We start from the raw sequence: 20,204 nt of genomic DNA, 5'->3' as shown, positions 1-20,204 counted from the left end.
TAATAAACTATTATGAAGGCCACCTCCCTGCTGGTCTTATGGATTTTAATTCCTTATCTTTTCCTTTCAGATGCTTTCTAACTTCCTCTTCTTTTTTTCGTTTTAATAGTTATTCCTCCTGAAGTTGCACATACCAAAACTGCCACTTCATATGGTCTGCTTGAAGGATGTCAAACATAATTATGCCAATCATTGTTATTTCATGTCTTAACCACGCATGCAACTGCTGTCATCTCCTCTGTCCTAATCGGGTGAGAAAAATAAACCAAATGTACCGTTTCCCTCATATGGTCTGCAGAGGGGACACTTCATGTAGCAGAGTCAAACATTAAAGATTTTCCAGTGTTTGACAGGTGACTCTTACTTGAAGGGAACTAAAGCAGCTACATCTGCATCTCCTTTTGTGCTACTGTGTGTTGTTAAAAGCGTGCATAACTCAGTGCTTGCATCTCTCTTGGTTGGTTCTTTGCATGCTATAGGGAGGCACCTTCCATGCTTTGAGAAACATTGACTGGTGCATTAGTTGCCTGGTTTGTTGCAACTACGCAACTCCAGAGTTACAGCTGTAAAAATAGACTTGGTCACCTTCTGTTATTTTTCACCACTGTAAACTGTCCTTTCTGCTCTTTTCATCTAAGCTTCCATAGTCACTTTCTTCTCTTTTCTCTTGTTTACTTATAGCAGAGTAGCCGTGTAATCTTTGTGCTGTGATCCCACTCAATAACTTTAGAGCAAGGTAGGACCAGAGCAGTATTCGAATGAGAGAAAACCAAAACAATTCTTGTATTGTTCTCGGCTGAACAAAGAGAGCTCTTTCATTCAAAGCATTTTTGAAGTGAAGCCTTAACGTGGTAGTGGGAGAGAACCTGAAACATAAAACCAACGTGCTGTTTAATTCCGCCTACTAATGTTTATAAAGTGTGCTAGGGGATGTTGTGGGGGAAAATCATTGTATTTCCACAAGAAATGTAGTCTTTGATCTACTCCATAGGTGAAAGTCAGTTGTAAGCCATTGGGGTGCCACTGAGCTCCTTCATTTACATCAGGGTATTTGCCTCGAAGCTTGGTGCACGCAGACCACAGCGATGTGTTCTGGCTGGCACTGTATGTTTGGGTTCCTGAGGATGCCAATTATTATTGTTTCTAGAGAGAATGCAATTGTGCCATCTTTTCATTTATGTTTTCTTTGACTGTTGTCATTGTCCATGGAGTAATTTACAAGGCTAAAATAACATGAGATCTAGTCTTGCATACCTACCACTCAGGAACTGGAATGTAAAAGAGAATTTGAGATCTTGAAATCTGTCAGCACAAACAGCTCCTTGAGGAATTAACTGCACCTATGAAAAAAATGATAAACAAATCTTAGGACCCCTACTCATCCCAGCTTTGTTGTGTAAAACACTGAAAGGATCTCTGCCTGGCTGGGATGCACAATATATACTCTGTATCAATCTGTGACATGTGGTGAAATGCTGCTTCTTGAAAGCCCACAAGAGAGAAGTAGTATAAATTAAGAGTAATCTCACAAGAGCTATTTTTGAGTTCTTAACCAGTGAAAATGTAAGTGTAGCAATATTGTGCATCTATTAAAATTCTTGAAAGGCTCTTTATAACTAGATGATAGGAGTGATAACGTGTAATTTATTGATGTTACACAGATAGAGAAAAAACCACAAAGTAGCAATTTTTGTGTGAAAAGGGGTATGATAGAGGAAATAAAAACAGAGCAAGGGACTTCTCCCCACAGCTTCCTGCCTGTGTGTGCAGCCATGTCAACTTTAGCAAGAATGTCTTGTGCTTTGATCTCATACAGTGTTTCAAAACAGGGCATATTCCCTGTATTCAGAAGTAAAACTCACAGATGCTGTCTCTAATGTTTTTGGCTGTGTAGAGGGTAGAATGTGCCTGAAGGCAGACCAGAGAAATAACTCTCATACACTGTATTAGTATCACCTGTTGGTGATTGTATGCTTGTGTACGCATGTAATTCCAGGGCCATTTCCCTTGGGGGGAGAGGGGGGGAACATTGGAACTGACAATGTACATATAATGCTATAGATCCATCTGATGATACCAAGCCACCCATGAATGCTGTGTTCTTGTTTATTGCCTTCATTTATTAAAGCATTCTGCCATACGTTTCTCTTCCTATCAAAACTAAGTAGGTGACTTTGGAAATAAGTCTGCTCCCAGGGATTGCAGAGGTCTCACTGAGGACAGAAAATTTCCCTGTGGCCTTCAGCATCGCTGACGTGACCATATGCTGTTTCCCGCTGATATTTAAATCTGAATTATAAGCAGGCCTGAATACTCATCCCATAAACTCAAAATAAAGAAGCCACAGTCCAAAACAGTATGAATATCTGTCTCACAATATTTCTATGTTGAAATATTCACCAAAGCACCCAGTTGTACTAGTTAACAATTACCCTTTCACTAACAGATAAAAAAGATAGATGGAAAAAATAACCAAATAAAATCTAGCATTTTCATGTGATAGTTTTCCTCTACTCAGGGCTGAGACACAGTCACTGGAATAGATGGAAGTATTCTTTTCCCAGCCTTGAGGACTGGCATTTACAGTTTTTCATCCATTCCTTGTTTCTCCAATCAACCAGTAGTTCTGTGACCAGAACAAAATCTTCTACACTGAAAGGCCTTTCTCTGGAAACATGAAGGGTATAAGCAGTGCTCTTCCACAGGCAGCAGCTCTCCCACAAAAGTCAGCCATTTCTGATTGCACCCTTTTCCTAAAAGACTGCTACAAACACTCCCTGTAGAGGATTCTAGCTTGAATAGAAACCTTCTAAACAGGTAATTATCTTAAGAGGTTTTAATCTGTATTTTCCTTTTAACCAAAGCCCACAGGCTTTCAGGCTTACTGTATTTAACCACACTCAAACTGATAAGCTTTTCCTCCTTGTATTTCTGCCTGGGGAAAAATCTAACAATACAGGGTAAACGTGAAAGAGTTCATGGAACAGCTATTTTCTCTTTTGGAGACGTGTTTTAATATATTTGCACCTATTATCCTTCTAATTCATTCCTCCTCCAGACTCAGCTTCCACCTCAAACCCCAGCCCCTTCTCCTCCCTAAACAATGCTTCTGAGAGAGGTTAAGTTTATACAGTCCACCACTGCAGAACGACCAAAAGCAATCCCTGTTCGCTTTCCTTACTGGTATTCAGTCTGAAATACACTATTGGGATTTAAACAAGAGCCCTTAAAGCAGGTGAAGGTATTCCTAATGACTACTGTAAGCTTTCAGTCAGGACCGTAGAATAGCAAAATAAATCACCTTGTTTGCCTACATTTTCCAAAATGTTTATTCTTTCTGTTTCCAAGAAGCATCCCCCTGTTCTTTGTTTGAGTGGGGAGTGTTCACACCGTAGCTTCGCTGGCATTCCTGGCCCATCTCGCCTCTTCCCAGTGGCTCTCTTGCTGCAGGTCCACTAGTGCAGCATGCCCTCTTGAGTAATGGACACCTGGCACTGTGAAAGAAAACTAGCAATAGATGCACCTCGATTTTTAAAGAGCCAAACTGCCATAAACTTATGGCCAATTAAAACAGTTGGGCCATGCTGTGGCTTGGCAGGACCGTGCGTGAGCTCTCTGGGAACAAGCGAGAGGGGTTGAAACAATTTTCATGTAGAACATGAAAATGTTCCCTACTAAAGAAGGGATGAGCACAGCCTCGTTTCTCTTCCTAGGAAATAGTGCCATCATGTGGCCACGTTGTTTTCTCTGTTTCCAATTACAGGAGGGCAGTTGTACAAACTGTTTTCTCCCTTTACGTTTTAAAAAAGAGCATTAAAATGCTATTCGGTGATTGTATCTTTTGGTAACGTAATTAGGTTACAGCTGGTCTGGGCACAGGAATTAACAACCTTTTAATGGTATGGCCAGCCTGTTGAAACCCTCATTAATGTAGCTGTGACAACAGCTTCAGTGGTTCTTCTGTTAATGTAGTATATATTGCTTGGAGGTGTTGTAGATACCTTCAGGAGAAGCATCCCCCATCAGTGTAGTCTGTGGCTATGCTCGGGATATGGTGGCACGGCTGTAGCAGCAGAGGGTCTACAGACCAGGGCTGAGAGAAACAGAGTGTGTGTATGTGTGCCAGTATTTACAGTAGAGGTATATTCGACCGGACCCCAGATACATGCTTGGGAATAACAATGGCTTTTGAGTATACCCTGTTTACTCTAAAGTAACTTTGGAGTTCCTAAAATAGCAAGAATACAAACTGGAGTGAAAGTGGGAAAAGTAAATGTCCTAGCTAAAAATGGAGTATTTCTTTAACTTAAAAATAGCTGAATGTGCTGTAACACTTTAAAGCCCTTGGTCACCAAACTGCTATGAATTGGAGCTAGCTTTTACCTGGTGTTTTGTGGTTGTAAGGAGGACGCTCACCATAAAAACGTATAAAGGAATCAAGGCACTAGAGTACTGTGAGAGAAAAGCTTCTTTTTTGTAAGCCTGGACAACAAAATTTGAAGAGACCTATGCAGTTAATTCCTGATCTTTCTGTAGTGTTCTTTATCCAAGGAATGCAAAACAATTTGTTAAGATTAATTAAGGCAGGCAGTCCTTCTGTGGAATTGGATGCGTGATGCTGTCCTTGTTCTACATATGAAACAAACTGAGACACAAATATTGTTGCCTGCAGATTGTAGAGCAAACAGGATTAGTGCTGACAGACTCCTCCCTCAGTCTTTCAGGTGAAGCACAGGAAGGTGATTGACTGCCTGCTCCCTAAGTGTGTAAATTGAAACAGAGGCTTTTATGCTTGACATTGGGAAGTTATGCCCTCTGGATATAGAAGTAATCTTTAGCTACAGAACACCTATGGTTTAGTCTTCAGTCTTATGTAAAATGAGTATCTCGTCATAAGGTAGATGCTAAAAAGGACAGGGCAATTAACTGAATAAATTGTGCATAGGAAATTTGCTGAACATTCTGTAGTCTGCAGAAAAAGCCTCTCTCCTGAAAGTTTAAGCAAACTCTTTCTTATTAGCCATCTACTCGATATGTTTGCTCCTTGGAGAATAAGGTTGTGTTTGTGTGTGCATGCATTTCTGTCTTTCAAATAAACGTAGTTATTAGACTATGAAATTTAGAGAAGTTTGACAGCTTTCAGAACGCAGTGATTCTTTCTTCCATAGAGTGTATTACTGACACATTAATAGATGTTGTGCTGGTAAAAATACAGTACTTCCTGTTAAATGTAGACTGCTACATATTTTGATTCTAACAACAATCTGGTAGGGTTAGGGCAATTCGTGTAGTGTCATCTGGTGTTTGTTTTGGATAGATATTATAGAAGGAGATACTGATTTTCAAGATGTTCAAGCAGATGATTGGGTGAAAAATCCAGCAAACCTTTAAAGCAACAGAAAGCAAGGGCTGCTCCTGGTCAGATCTCCTGCTGAGGATACAAATGTTCTTCTGTGTTCCTGAAAATCCATATGAGCTTTTCCTCTTGCAGGCCCCTGCTCAGAATGAGGCCAAATATTCAGGAGAATCAGTCTGAGCAGGATTGGCTAAATCGGCCTCTCTAGCATCATCGAGATATACTGAGAAGTCAGACACTACCAGGTTTTCAGGATCTGAATTCAAGTCACTTCTTTCGTGGAAAATGATGCTGCACTAAATTTGGTCCCAGAGAGTTGGAACCTGCTGCAGGACTAATTTTGTGTATGGAAACACTAGGTATGAATTTTTGCTCTGTTAATCCAGTTTTATTTTAGAGCAACTAACTTGAGAACAACAGAAAATAAAACTTAATCACTAGGGATAAATCAGGTCATTGGAGCGGAAGAAAGCACCCATGGTTATGGTGCTAGGTTTGGAACAGGAGACACTAATGTATGGAAATGAGAAAACTTCATATGGAAACTGTGGGACTATCGTAGCTTTCATATGTTGTGATGGAAATGCTGTATTTCAACTGAACTGTCATGTTTATGCAAGAGTTCAGATTTTAATTCCAAATTAAGGATTCTTTACTGAGACATGCCTTTCTTAAGGAAAATCTGTAGAGTTTTATTTTGATAACAGGGCTTTGTTTGCTTGGTTTTATTTATTCTGTAAGGTCTTTAAAGTGTTTCATATATGAAGTGTCTCAGGCAACTGTTTCATTCATCTAACTCAGCTAAAGTATTTTATCCACTTTAGGGCACTGCATTTTAAGTGAAAGAAGGACAAACCGGACAGAAGATGGAAGAAGATAAGAATGAGGAGAGTACATATAACCAATGAGGGTGATTGGGAGACCTGAGTGTGTATTTTCTGGAAAAGTCTAAAGAAGTAAAGTGGGGCACCTTCCAATATGTGAGAGAGTGCTATAAAGAGGAAAGTGGTCAATAGTTCTCCATGTCTGCTGGAGGAAGGGATGAGTAATTGATTTCAAAGTTAAATACTAGGAAAACTTTCTTGCTATAAAGATAGCAGACAATCTGTCTAGGGAGGGAATGGAAATGCCGCACGTTCTTGTTTTTTTCAAACATGTTAGACAAATTTCTGAAGAGATAGAGTAGATAAATTGTTCCCACCATGAGGAAAAGGAATAGACTAGATGACTGTCTGAAGAACCTAATGCATCCTTTTGATACAACCAGGAGGCTATGGTCATCCAACACTTGATGTGGAGACCAAGGACTGGATATTTCCAAAACTATGCGTGGTAGAGGAAGAGAGTAAGGAGTAGATGATGATGCTTGTCTCCAGCAGCAGGTTACTTAGGTTTATGGCGCTCCTAGGAACTAGTGGCTGGATTACAGATGCACAGAGAAACGGCTCCAGAAGCAGGAAGAAAGCCTACCAAGCCTAACTTCCACATTGTTGACTTAGCCCAGGGTGTTCTCCCACCTAGGGAGGAACTTATCATTTTGATGATAAGAATATAAAGATATCATATTCTATACGAGATATAATGCCTCCAACTTTCCTACAGTCTCTCAATGTGTGTATTCTTCTCAATGCGAGGCCTGAGAAGCTTGTCAGGAAGACAAACTAGGCAACAATATCAAGCTAGTTCTACTTAATCTTGTCTAAGTATCAGTGAGATGAGTTGCCAGACAGTTTTCTAAATGCTACTGCAGAAAATCGAGGCAAAAAATCAATCTATATCTCTCTCAGCAAGCCTACCAATACTCAAGGATATAAGACGATTATTCTCTTTGCCTCATAAGTATGAAAGCAAGACAGAGCCTTTGGGGTTCACTCTGCTAGTTATTTCTTGGAAAGACCACACAGTAAGTTTCCAAAAAGAGCTTGGATTCCAGCGTCCTAGGCAGTTTTGCTTCAGGTGAAGGCTGTGCACTGAGCTACTGCTGAGTTGCGGGAGCTGTGGTGGTTTCATCATCACTGTGTTTCTGGAAATGGTAGTCATTACTGTGCAATGAGCTTTGAGATACTGTGCTTTTAAAGGACACTAGAGAAAATCAAATTCCGTGTTATCTTTCAGTTATGAGCATTAAAGCTGTAAGTATTGACTTTGCAGAAAGGGACATCTAGTGGCTGTACAAAAAAACCCTCACTAAATCCATTTTAAAATGTACATTATAGCCATTTGTGTGTGGCTTGCGGTCTTCAGTATTTCATACATTTTTGTAGCTCTACTACATCATGTGTTTGCTGGGATCATTTTTTATGTTTTTGGCAAACAAAAAAATCATCTTTGCGAGCCATACTTTTCCAGCTTAATGTAGGTCTATGTATGTTAGCTTTGGCAAATAGGAAAAATACCTTCAAGCCATGCTTGATGTACCTCTCTGCTGCACTTTCACATTTTCTATGGTATCTTCCAGGAGTTCACTGCCTGCTGTTTCCGTCTGCCATTGCCTTCCCTTTTGGTACTGTACTTGGAGAGGTTGTCATTGTTATTGTCATGGTAAAATCTACTTTCTTTTGAATGCCCATAGCATAAAAGTCAGCGGGAGGGGTGGATGAGATTCAAGGAAACACTAATCTAAGCACTCAGTCATGTATTACACAACAAAAGTTTTTCCTTTCCCATCCACGTTGTGCTCCTTCTTAGTAGTTGAGGATGAATTCCATGCATGTTTCTGTGAATAGCCTGACAGTTTAATCGGTACATTTGCATATGGGCAAACGGAGCTTTTTTCAAAGTTGCACAGTAATATGTTTCACCTTTATGCCATGCCAGCTTCAAATTGCATCCCAGGAGGATTGCAAATGTGCATAATCTGTGCAGTTGTCTGGGCTTTTTTCTTTTCTTTTTTTTTTTCTTCTTCTTTCTTCTTCTTTTTTTTTTTTTTTGAACTGGCAAACGCCTATTCATTGCCCATCTGGGTAAGAATGGCCTTTGCATTTTCACACCCATTCTTTCCTATATGGTTTGTGAATACCCTTCCAATCAGAACTTACTTCACAGAAAGGGACAAAACCATTTTACAGGAGTTTCTCAGAATAAGTCCATTGGGATCTCTACATCATGTTTACTGGACAAAAAAAAGGAGGAGGGGGACACTTAACAAAGACCACTTGAATTTCACAGAAAGGTTCCCACTGTCTCGAGTTTAAAAGAGTGGCAGGCCTGAGAAGAGCCTGAGACAGCAGTCTTGTTCCTGAGCCAGGCATTCTGTGCAGTGACAAGTAGGTGAGTGTGCGCGTGTGTAGCTGGGTCTTGCGAAGAGCTGACACACTTTCTGGCTTTTCCAAGGCTCTAGTAGTCTTTGTCAGAATGTGGCATTTATTTTAGAATCTAACCTGCGTTGGCAAGTCGACACTGTATGGGGAGCATCACCTTTGGACTTTCAGGTTAGAACAGCATACAGTAAGGGACAAACACAAAACTTGGATCTGTACACAGTTTCCTGCAGAGAGGGAGAGGAGCTGCATGGGTCAGCAGGTTTTACTACAGACCTGTCTCTGGAATTTGTTAAAGCTGCTCTTTTATACTGCTGTGGTTTGTGTAGTAGCATCTCTGACACTATGGCAAATTATTTGTTTTCCTGTACTTTGGATAGGTATGGTTTTCAGTGTTGAATGACAAGGAAGGTGGCCTAGAAGAAACATCCTCAAAATCTATATTAGCTTTTTTTACCATCTGTTATGTGTCTCTTCAATGCAGCCCTCTTGTTTTATCCTTAAGGAGTGATTTCGGTTGTTTCTCAGTTGAGCAAGTGGTAGATGTTCCAATTTCATTTGAAGAAGTAAAGAGATGAGGAGAGGATTTTTTTTGAGGGAAAACTCTGTTATACCAATAGCAACCAAAATGTACTCCATGCCTTTTATGAAGTGACTCAATTGACATTCAGACCAGTTCCTACACCTCAAGGTGCATCCTAGATCAGTTCCTATAAGAGAAATATTCACATCACTCTAATAAATGCATACAAACTTCTTTTCTTTAGCCTTGATTAACCCCAGCTGGCTGTTTTCATCAAGTTAGCTAATGACCAAATGCATTGTGGCTACACAACTCTTGCTTCCCACGGCTAAGACCTTAGAAAGGCTGGTGAAACTTACAGATGAACCGTGCCCTTCCTCCTTTCTCTACATGATTTGTGGATAAGTGGCAGAATTCACTTTCTCAAGAAGTCATCCAGTCTCATGGTGCATATCACATATTTCTGGAAAGGATTTGTCTTGAGAATGCATTTTTCAGAGTTCCACTCACAAAATTAATTTTATCTGCCAAGGTGCATGGGAACAATGTAGACTTCTTTGCACCTGCTCAAGTCAAGAGACCTATCCATAGCATCTCTGGTACACGCAGAATATTCCACCTTGTGCATGTGCAAGGCAGGATTTTTGGTTTATTGAGTTAGACTGCTGCGTATTTCTTCTTCTTATCAAATACCTCATTTGACAAAGCAGAACATAAACTCGAGGTCATTCCCTTTTCCAGAAGCACATCTGAAAGACATTTTTGCATGAAGAGGGAGCCCTAAGGTCAAACCAATTAGTGATTGATACTTACTGATGGAAAGATTTCTAGCATACTAATAGGCAACCACTGAAAGGGAGATGCAGATAAATGGGTAGCTATACAATCACTTGCCATGGCCTACAGTAGGTCTTGAAAAGAAGTGTCATCTGTTTATCATTCATTTTGTACACTTCTGTTTCCCCACCAGTAGAAAGCTTTTACCAAGTTCTCCTCCTTTCAGATCGAGGATTCTGACTTTTTATGTAATTACGTTTTGAATCCTTGTGTGATTTGACATGTTGGGAAGGGAAGCATCTGGAGGCCTCTGGAGAATGGCTGTCCAGAAGAAGGAGGCAATACGTCTCTTCTGTACATTATTTTGTGTAATAATAGTTGCAGTGCCCTTGAAGGGAAGTCCTCCAGTTTGTAAGATGTTTTTCCAGTCCTATGATCAGTCTCATCAGAGGATGAAACTCAGGTTTACCATCAGAGCTTATGAACAAGACAGATGAAATTCACAACCTCCATGATACTGTTAGTGGTTTCCTCCTTGTTTCTGCTATGTGAGCATCCTCACAGTATTCTAATCTCACGTGGAAATTAGTACCCTTCTGGTACTGGCTGGTTTACATCTGTTAATATCAGACTTCTTCAGACAGCTTGGCCCAGTCAGGATTTCCAGTTCCTGACCTTTGTGCTTCCCTTTTATCATTCAGCTGCTTCAGAGAATTAAAATAACCACCTTTGTCCAAGGTGGTTTTTGTTTGAACCACCAGAATAGAGTGTGCTTGAGATGTCAGGAGTGGATAAATGAGAAGAAGGCGGCAGAGCAGGGAGGACAGCACATTTTCCTGCAAATTGCAGTGAGTAGTGTTCCACTGCCTGTGTAGCAGATGTAAAGCACCCTTTAGGCTGGACCAAAGGGACATTTTTGGGCTAAAAGACACATATATGAAACCACTTTGGATGCTATTTGTTTGTTCTGTATATTTCTGTTAGAACAGACAGTGACAATAAACTAGTTTAATTTATTCATGCTTCTCTACCAAATTTCACTTTTAGATTCTCGCACATTAACAAGTAGTTGTGTCAAGAAGGGTTGTAGCTTTGGTCGGAATATTCAAGATAAAAAAAATGCCTCTAATACTACTTGTGATTATGCATTACTTTTCTCTGCATGCTTTTCTGGGAACTGAGGTGATGCTATGAGAAAAAAATTATTAATAATGTTTTATTTGCTTACCACTCAAAGGATAGTTGGTTCTTCATAGTTAAAAGGTGAAACCATGGTTTCTGTCCATCAAAATGTAAATAGTCGAAAAATGAGTAAAGGACAGGAAAGGAAACAAAAAAGCATTAAAACCAAAGCAATCAAGATGGAGATAAAGAGAAGTGGATTGAGAGATAAAGAAGTTACTTTTTAGTCACTTGTAAAAGTTAATTTTAAAGGATATGCTGGCTCTGTACCCAAATTAGGTGCTTTTCTGAACTGTTCTTTATTTTGATTATTCAGCCAAACTAAGACAAAGTCTTCCTTAGGGTAGATGTCTGTAATTTTCCAGTTTCTGTCAAGTAAATAACAGCAGGAGAACATTTGTTTTTATATGATGGCATTCTGGTGCCAGTCAGAACTTGGGATATGCTAAAAATGAAGGGGACAGCTCATGTTAACTTTGTGCTTTGGGTTCTTACAGAGGACTGTTTGTCACTATTGGGTAGCAAATGTTCTAAACCACAACCCCAGACAAAACTGTGTGGGGGATTTTAGGAACATTTACAGCCTAAATCTTGAACCAGATTTGGATTTTACAAAGTGGCTGACAGTTTTTTTGATGCAAGTAACTGTACTCTAAAACACAGGATCCAAATTCCTTAAAATACCAATCTAGATAGAAATTGCATATAGAGTCTTTGTGTTAACAACTTGGTGTAAAAGGTCATTAAAGTAAGAATCTGATCTTTTCTGGCATGGGTCCACATCTGAACAGCCTAAAATCCAGCTTTAATCCATGTGCTCAGTGTTTACAATTGGCTGGCTCTAGGCTTTTTAAAGCCAGATAAACTGATAGGAAGTCCAAGGCCCAGGAATGTGGTTGGAATTTAGGCCCAGCTACACTTGTCTTTGTCTGCTTTTGTACAAAAAGTTAGAACTTGAGCTTCTGTAAATGAGTAGCAAGTTTACTTCTAGCCTTACAGAGATGCTGTCTTCTCATTGGTGCCTTTGCATGCCATTTTTACCATATAATCTGTTTTGTTTACCCAGTGGGCGGTCACCCTCGCCAGTGCCTTGACTGTGGCTCTGTTGATGGACCAGACTCAATCTGTTGGTGTTTTTTTTTGTCACCTGCTTTGCTACAGGTAACATCAGTTGCAAGGGGATGACAGAGCGCATTCATAGCATCAACCTTCACAATTTCAGCAATTCTGTGCTCGAGACCCTCAACGAGCAGCGCAACCGTGGCCACTTCTGTGACGTGACGGTCCGCATCCACGGGAGCATGCTACGCGCCCACCGTTGTGTGCTGGCGGCTGGCAGCCCCTTCTTCCAGGACAAGCTGCTGCTGGGCTACAGTGACATTGAGATCCCCTCAGTGGTGTCAGTCCAGTCTGTGCAAAAGCTCATTGACTTCATGTACAGCGGGGTGCTGCGGGTCTCACAGTCGGAGGCCCTCCAGATCCTCACAGCTGCCAGCATCCTGCAGATCAAGACTGTGATTGATGAGTGCACAAGGATTGTCTCACAAAATGTGGGAGAGGTCTACCCAGTGATTCAGGATTCTGGCCAGGAGACACCCAGGGGAACACCCGAATCAGGCACCTCGGGGCAGAGCACCGACACAGAGTCTGGCTACCTGCAGAGCCATTCACAGCACAGCGTGGACAGGATCTATTCAGCCCTCTATGCCTGTTCCATGCAAAATGGCAGTGGGGAGCGCTCCTTTTACAGTGGAGCTGTGGTCAGCCACCATGAAACAGCCCTGGGGCTCCCCAGGGACCATCATATGGAAGATCCCAGCTGGATTACCCGCATCCACGAACGGTCGCAACAGATGGAGCGGTATCTCTCCACCACTCCAGAGACTACACACTGCCGCAAGCAACCACGCCCTGTCCGAATTCAAACCCTGATGGGCAACATCCATATTAAGCAGGAGATGGAGGATGACTATGACTACTATGGCCAACAAAGGGTGCAGATCCTTGAACGCAATGAGTCCGAGGAATGCACCGAGGACACTGACCAAGCAGAAGGCACTGAGAGTGAGCCCAAAGGGGAGAGTTTTGACTCGGGAGTCAGTTCCTCCATTGGAACTGAGCCTGATTCCATGGAGCAGCAGTTTATGGCTGGTCTGGGCCGAGATGGGCAGCAAGAACCTTCTCAAGCAGATCAAAATGATGCCCCTGCTGATGGCACTCAGCCGCAGCAGCAGCAGCAGCATGTAGATGCCAACTCTTCCTCGCCAGAGAGAAGCAATGACGTTGAAATGGACAGCAAAGTGCTCACAGTCAATAACAGCACCGAAAAGGGGGCTTTGCAGCCTTCTGTCAACACAACTGTTGCCCAACCGTTGCCAACCACACAGATATACTTACGCCAGACAGAAACCCTCACCAGCAATCTGAGGATGCCACTGACTCTGACCAGCAACACTCAGGTCATTGGTACAGCTGGCAACACCTACCTGCCTGCCCTTTTCACCACACAGTCTGCTGGCAGTGGCCCTAAGCCTTTTCTCTTTAGCCTGCCCCAGCCTTTAGCTGGCCAACAGACACAGTTTGTCACAGTGTCCCAGCCTGGCCTGTCAACCTTTACTGCCCAGCTGCCAGCCCCACAGCCCTTGGCCCCATCTGCGGGCCACAGCACAGCAGGTGGGCAAGGCGAAAAAAAGCCTTACGAGTGCACTCTCTGTAACAAGACTTTCACCGCCAAACAGAACTACGTCAAGCACATGTTTGTACACACAGGTAAGAGCGTGTCCCTTTGGTTTATACACGAAGCCAGAGAAAGTCCTTGACAAACGTGGACTTAGATTCTGTTTCCCAACCTGCCAACCCCCAGCACAAACAGGAGGGAGAGGTTATCCAGGGAGCTGATATCACTGAACACTTTCCGAGCTTACTGCATTGAAGCTGAGCCCCTGCAGAAACTTACAGGTCCCTCATAGGGACGTAACTGTGCTTGGTGCAGAAACAAGCTCATTTTACTCGGAGTAAAATATGTCCTGCACCCATCCAAGGAAATGGTAAGCATTTGTTGTCCCCTGCAAGCTGACCAGTCAACATTAAGTAGAAGTGGCATGAGGAAACTGTAATAAGTCATTAAAGAAAAACTGCATCTACTAAGAAAGGGCATCCTCTTGTAAGGTTTGCAGATTCAGGGGTTTAAGCTCAAGTGATGATAATTGGCATGAGTTGAGGGCAAGTACATTCCTGGTGGAGTTGCAGCAGTAGGTCCAGGCCTGCATGTTAGACACACTGCCACGTATTTTCTAAATCTCACATATTCGTATAGGAAAGTAAATTTGAAGTTCTTTAGAGAAGTTTTTCTGTACTTCACTGAAGCCTATTGCTGTCTTCTGGCAAGTCAGGTGTTTCACTAACTGTGAGTGCAGAAGCATGGTGCTCAATGAGAAAAAATTAAAATAATATATGTAGAACACAACATCAGCACCCTTTTTGTTTAAAAGTGTAATTGCTTTAGTATGTGGTCTTTCGAGACAACATAGGTAACCATATTTACTCCTGAGCCAAAACTGCCTTTTCTAGCTTTATCAAGTCATGAGACTTCAAAGCAAGGAGATACTGTATCTGACATGGAGAAGCTATCCTGGGTTCAGGACTAAATTTTGCTTGCTTTAGCCTTTAGCTCTTTCTGATGTTGGAGAGAAATTCTACTTTAGAGAAAGAGTAAATATTTCTCTCATCAAGCAGTGGTTTTGTTAACGTCAGATCTTAAAATTTAAGTGCTGGGTTTGTCATACGTGGAGTAGAACCTGGGGAAATTGCCCAAGGTATGGGAGGAATGTAAGTCATGCCTCCCGATTGTATCCAATGGATTTCACTTCCATGTGTGTACGTGAACTTTTAACTTCTGTTTACTTATAAGTATCACTTAAGTGAAAAATTCCTCTAGACGTCTAAGACAGACATGTACATGTACATACACAAAAAGTTCAACTCCTCAGGACTGGTAAAAAATGTGTGATTGCAAGGATCAAGAATTCTAAATCCCAAGATTATCCTTTGTGTCTATTTATATTCTCTATCTTTCTGTTGTGGATGAGCAGCTAAAATACTATGTAGATAGTGTTGTGTTATTTAGAAAAATATCCCTTTTAGAACCCAGTCAAATACATCTGCCTGCATCCTTGTTCTAAAAGCTAGAAAGGCTTTTTCACAAATAACTTCACTGAGATTAGGTGCTTTATTTCCCCTACCCCAGCTGTGCACTGCATTTGGTATTTGGAGTCAGATAAAGAATAATATTGGAAGACTTGACCTAAAATATTCCTAGCTACTACACATGAAGTCAACCAAGGAAATTGATAGGCGTCTCCGATAATGAATTAATATTTTATTTGTGTGGGTCTGAGAAAGCCCAAAATAATGAACTGTGGTGGCAAGGAAGGCTTTGGGTAGATAAATGATTTAAAAGTTCATTTAGGAACAAACTGGCTCCTGGAGTGTCTGGGAGAATAATTGCACCTTAACCAACAGAGGGCAGGGCTTCAGAAAACCCTTCTGAAAATAACCTTTATATGTACAGGCTCAGAGAAAGCGTGTCTGCTACCTTATCTAGTGCTGGACAGGATCATTATGAAAACAGAAGAGACAGCTGTTCCCACTGTCAGGATGACTTTCCTCAGCCCTGTTAAAAGAAGCCAGGCAAAGTGGCTCTGGAAAAGATCCATGGAAAAAGGGAAAGATTCGGAATATGCAAATATTCGAATTAGTCTTGCTGTTTGGAGGGCTCACAAGAGAAGCCATGGAGGAGCCTAATCATAAACCAGAATTCAACAACCTAAAGGCTTCCCAATCTCTATGGTTTTATGCTTCTGAAAACTACACTCTGATGTAGCTTTCCATGCAATGGAAGCCTGTCTCCCTTTCTTCTTTTACATGGACACAAACATGCTAGAGATGGATATTTTTCCATGTTCCCTGCAGACTGGTTTTAATGTATCCCACAATGTTGTTCTCCAAGATGTGCAATGTTGTGGAAATACAGTGCTAGAATACATGCAGTGTCCGTGCACCTTATAAGCCACCATTGCCTTCTCCTACATATCACGCTGTGATTAATATTCGATAACTGTCCCACATTGCTGTCTAAAACCAGCCAAATATGAAATAAAGAACCAAAAGGAGGAATATGCAAATTTAATACACTGAGTAAAGTTTTCTCCGACTTTAAGATGAAGAATCACGGGAATAAAGAATCTACAGTGCTCACTTAGGAAGGGCATAAATTTGCATACAAAAAAGAAAACCTAAAATGTTTTGAGGTTCTTAGGAGAGATGAAATCCCAGGAAGGTTTTGAAGCTAAGATTAGAAAGCCAGAACCCGGTGTATCTTAGAAGCATGTGCAGACAGAAATCAGGGTGTTTTTATAGCATAGACTTAGCAGGGTCTAGAGCAGAAGAGATCGACTTGTTACAATCTCTGGGACATCTGTTGCCTAAGGCAAAAATGAGCATTGTAAATATAATCAGTCTCTTATAAGTTAATCAGACATTATTATAACTGACACACTATCATTTTCCACATAACACGTGTCAAGCATACTGGCCTGTCTACACTCAACACACTACTATGTTCGGCAAAGCCAGCAGGAAAGTAAGGACTTAATGTGTTTTGACCAAGTGTTTTTTACCAAGTAGGGACAAACTCATCATTGGTGCAAGGAAGAGCAGCGTGTATATTTCATTCACAGATGTCACCGTCATATGTGCAAACTGTGAAATAAAAAGAAACAGAGACTCAGGGGAGGTAAAAAAGTAGGTCCTTCCCATCCAATCCATATTAATTATCTCCTCTTAAAATTGAATGTAAGTAGTGTATTGTAATCTCACTGTACAAAGAGTAAATGGTATATTACCACAGATCTGTGATGGTCCCTGAAGATTGACTCTCCAGGATTTAAAACAGTGCCAGACAGATTGTAAAAAGGAGGAAGCAGGATGTCTGTGGAAAAAAAAAAAAAAAGGATCTCTGCTAGAGGGAAAATTATGGAATGACCAAAGGAAAATAATTTTTCAGTGAGTGAAACACAGGATCATTTTGATTGTCACAGAGCTATGGTACCATCTCTCTCCCTGACAGCTTTGGAGATGATGAATTACCACACCTGAATTATACCACAGGTTATTCAGAAAACAAATTAAAAAGCAGCTTTTGATGAGGCATTCAGGGTGTTAGGTGTTGTCTACACTGTCAATACAGCAACATGTCATCAAAATGTTGCCTGATACCATGAAACATGAGGCCGTAGAATTGTCTCCCAGAAGAACTCTGAGGATAAGGAGGAATTAAGAGTAGTCTGGACAAACAAATTGTATGTGCTCAGCTAAATATTTTTTTCAGTTCATCCTTGTAGTCACTAGTTTGTCTGGATATGATCAGAGTTTACTTATACAAGTTGCCATAATCAGTTTTACAACAGCCCTGGGCGCACAGGCAATGTGGTAGATGACATAAGTATTTTATATCTCTGGTATACCTGATACGGTGTTTTATTTAATTGTCAGTCAAATCATTTAAATTTCATGTCTGTTACACTGGAGGTTTATCTGTTATGTTGCCCTGTGCATGGTACTGGCTGGCCTGGGCAATTCTGTGTACTGAGGTTCCGTTTTCAGTTGCTCTTATTCATGCTTCAGCTATGAGATTTGTCCAGAAAAAGGGACAACAAATGTAAACCTCTTATAAAGCACTGGATTCCTTTGGCAATCTCTAGCATTTCTCTGATGAGAAATTTAAAGCAATTTGACAAAAATGACTGTGTTACAGGTCAGCTATCTAGTAATCACCAGCTTTGTCCATGTTGTTATTACATACGGGTAGGGAGATGGAGGCACTGAAAGGTAAAGTAACTTAACTAAGACCTGTCTAGAAACGAGCGTGAGGAAGAAGGCAGGAGAGGCTGTGCCATTGAAGCTTGGGGTGGATGCCAGGACCTTTTAACTGTAGTCCTGTATTTGTCAGTAAACTTGAAGAGATCACCTGAGCTCCTTTTTACTGTATGTGGATTGGGAATACCTAAAGCCCCCTTTGTAAAGTGTTTCGAAGCCCCTGCAAAAAATGTTGTGTATCAAAGCATGCTTATTAACAGAATTACTCTTTCTTAGCCAGAGCACCTCTCCAGAGACTACTGTGAGACTTACCACTAGTTTATTGCAAAGAGTCGTACTGAGCTGGTTTAATTTTATTATCTTTTTTTTGTTTGTTTCTCTCTCTCTCTCTCTCTCTCTGTGTCTCTCGTTGGTAATGGGCAGGTGAGAAACCCCACCAATGCAGCATCTGTTGGCGCTCCTTCTCTTTAAAGGATTACCTAATCAAACACATGGTGACGCACACTGGCGTGAGGGCATACCAGTGCAGTATCTGCAACAAGCGCTTCACCCAGAAGAGCTCCCTTAATGTGCACATGCGCCTCCACCGCGGGGAGAAGTCCTACGAGTGCTACATCTGCAAGAAGAAATTCTCCCACAAGACCCTGCTGGAGAGGCATGTGGCTCTGCACAGCGCCACCAACGGCACACCCGGAGCCACCGGCACTGGCGCCAGGGCCGTCCCTGCTGGCGTGGTGGCCTGCACGGAGGGGACCACGTACGTCTGCTCTGTCTGTCCAGCTAAGTTTGACCAAATCGAGCATTTCAACGACCACATGAGGATGCATGTGTCAGACGGATAAGTAGAATCTCTCTCTCTCTCTTTGTTATGAACAAAAAAATAGAAACAACAAAAAAAGCTATGGCACTAGAATTTAAGAAATGATTTTTGTTTCATTTTTACCTTTATTTTCCTCCTTTTTTTTGGGTTCGTTTCATTTTGTTGTTTTTGTACTACATGAAGAACTGTTTTTTGCCTGCTGGTACATTACATTTCCGGAGGCTGGGTGAATAATAATTTTCCCAGCCTCCCTTGGATGGTGGCCTTAAGGCCAGGTAGTGCTTCATGAGCTCCACTGGTTGGATCTCTAGCTACTGGCCTCTAAATACAACCCTTCTTTACTACAAAAAACAAACAACAAAAAAAACACAAAAAAAAATCAAAAAACAGACAGAAAAAAAAAACAACAAAAAAACAATTTCTTTTTTCTCACTTGTGAAGAGCACTACAAAAACGAAACAAAACAAAGTATATTACAAATCTACAAGGCCTACTGTCGTTATAAGTACACCGCTCGCAGTGTTTCAATGGACATAATTCACAATGCTGACCGCTTTTGGACTTCACAGTATCCAGTTAGAACTGTGGAATATTTTGCTTCTGGTTGAACAGCAACCAGAGGAAACAAGGCCCTGCTGGTTTCCACCACGTGTCTGCTTTCTCACACACACACGCATCCACAAACACACAAAAGGGCTGAGGGGAGTGCAAGGCAGTGTGGCTTGGATAGTGTGGAGTCCCTGCAGAGTGAGGAAAAAGAATCAGAGGTTCCTCACCTGGATTCTGCTCCATCCCATGCTCCCTGGCGCACCCTCCCCACTGCTTTTCCCATACCACCACCACCACCTTACAGCAGAAACCAAGAAGATTCAGACAACGAGCAACGGTGGCTTTTTTGTAATTTATTCAGTGTCTTCGCTGAGCCCAGGGCCTCAGCACAATCAAGAGGGACTTTCACAGAAGGCAAAGAGAAACACAGAGGAAAATCAAAGATATCAGAGGTTGCAACCTATGGATCTAGGTACAAGAGAAGGGTTAGTTCCCACAATCTTTGCAAAAAAAAAAAAAAAAAGTTGCATCAGGATTTATTCTTGTGGAAGAAAGAGGAATAGAGGGTGGGTGGGGAGGGGAATAATAATTAAAAAAAAGAGTTCTTGGGACTTTTTTAATTCAAAATTTTATAGAGGGGCAAAAGTGACGTTTACCAGATAGAATGCTGATTTTTTTAATATATTTACAACAGTATTTGTGTAAAAAAACAAAAAAAGTGAGATTGTTAAAAGTAATTTTTCTTTGTTTTCTTTTTTGTTTTGCGTACACTGCCACTAATATCTTCTCTTTTATTATATATATGAATATATATATAAATATATATTTTATTTTAAATTGAGACTGTTAAGGTTAGCTAAC

General features: G+C 41.2%; 1 protein-coding gene across 14 annotated transcripts in view; it reads left to right on the top strand.

Annotated features, from left to right (window-relative positions):
• The window catches only part of ZBTB20 (zinc finger and BTB domain containing 20), a 487,426-nt gene extending 467,534 nt beyond the window's left edge, over nt 1-19,892 (top strand). For all 14 annotated transcript variants that reach the window (XM_063351328.1, XM_063351320.1, XM_063351312.1 and 11 more), the window contains 2 exons: nt 12,260-13,867; nt 18,398-19,892. In XM_063351328.1, the coding sequence (XP_063207398.1) occupies nt 12,280-13,867; nt 18,398-18,816 (2,007 nt within the window). In that variant the 5' untranslated portion in view covers nt 12,260-12,279 and the 3' untranslated portion in view covers nt 18,817-19,892. The remainder of the gene's footprint in view (nt 1-12,259; nt 13,868-18,397) is intronic.
• The last annotated feature ends 312 nt before the right edge of the window (nt 19,893-20,204 follow it).

The sequence above is a fragment of the Chroicocephalus ridibundus genome, chromosome 1, assembly GCF_963924245.1.
Source record: "Chroicocephalus ridibundus chromosome 1, bChrRid1.1, whole genome shotgun sequence".
Taxonomy (NCBI): Eukaryota; Metazoa; Chordata; class Aves; order Charadriiformes; family Laridae; genus Chroicocephalus; species Chroicocephalus ridibundus.
This window is presented reverse-complemented; position numbering and strand designations above follow the sequence as displayed.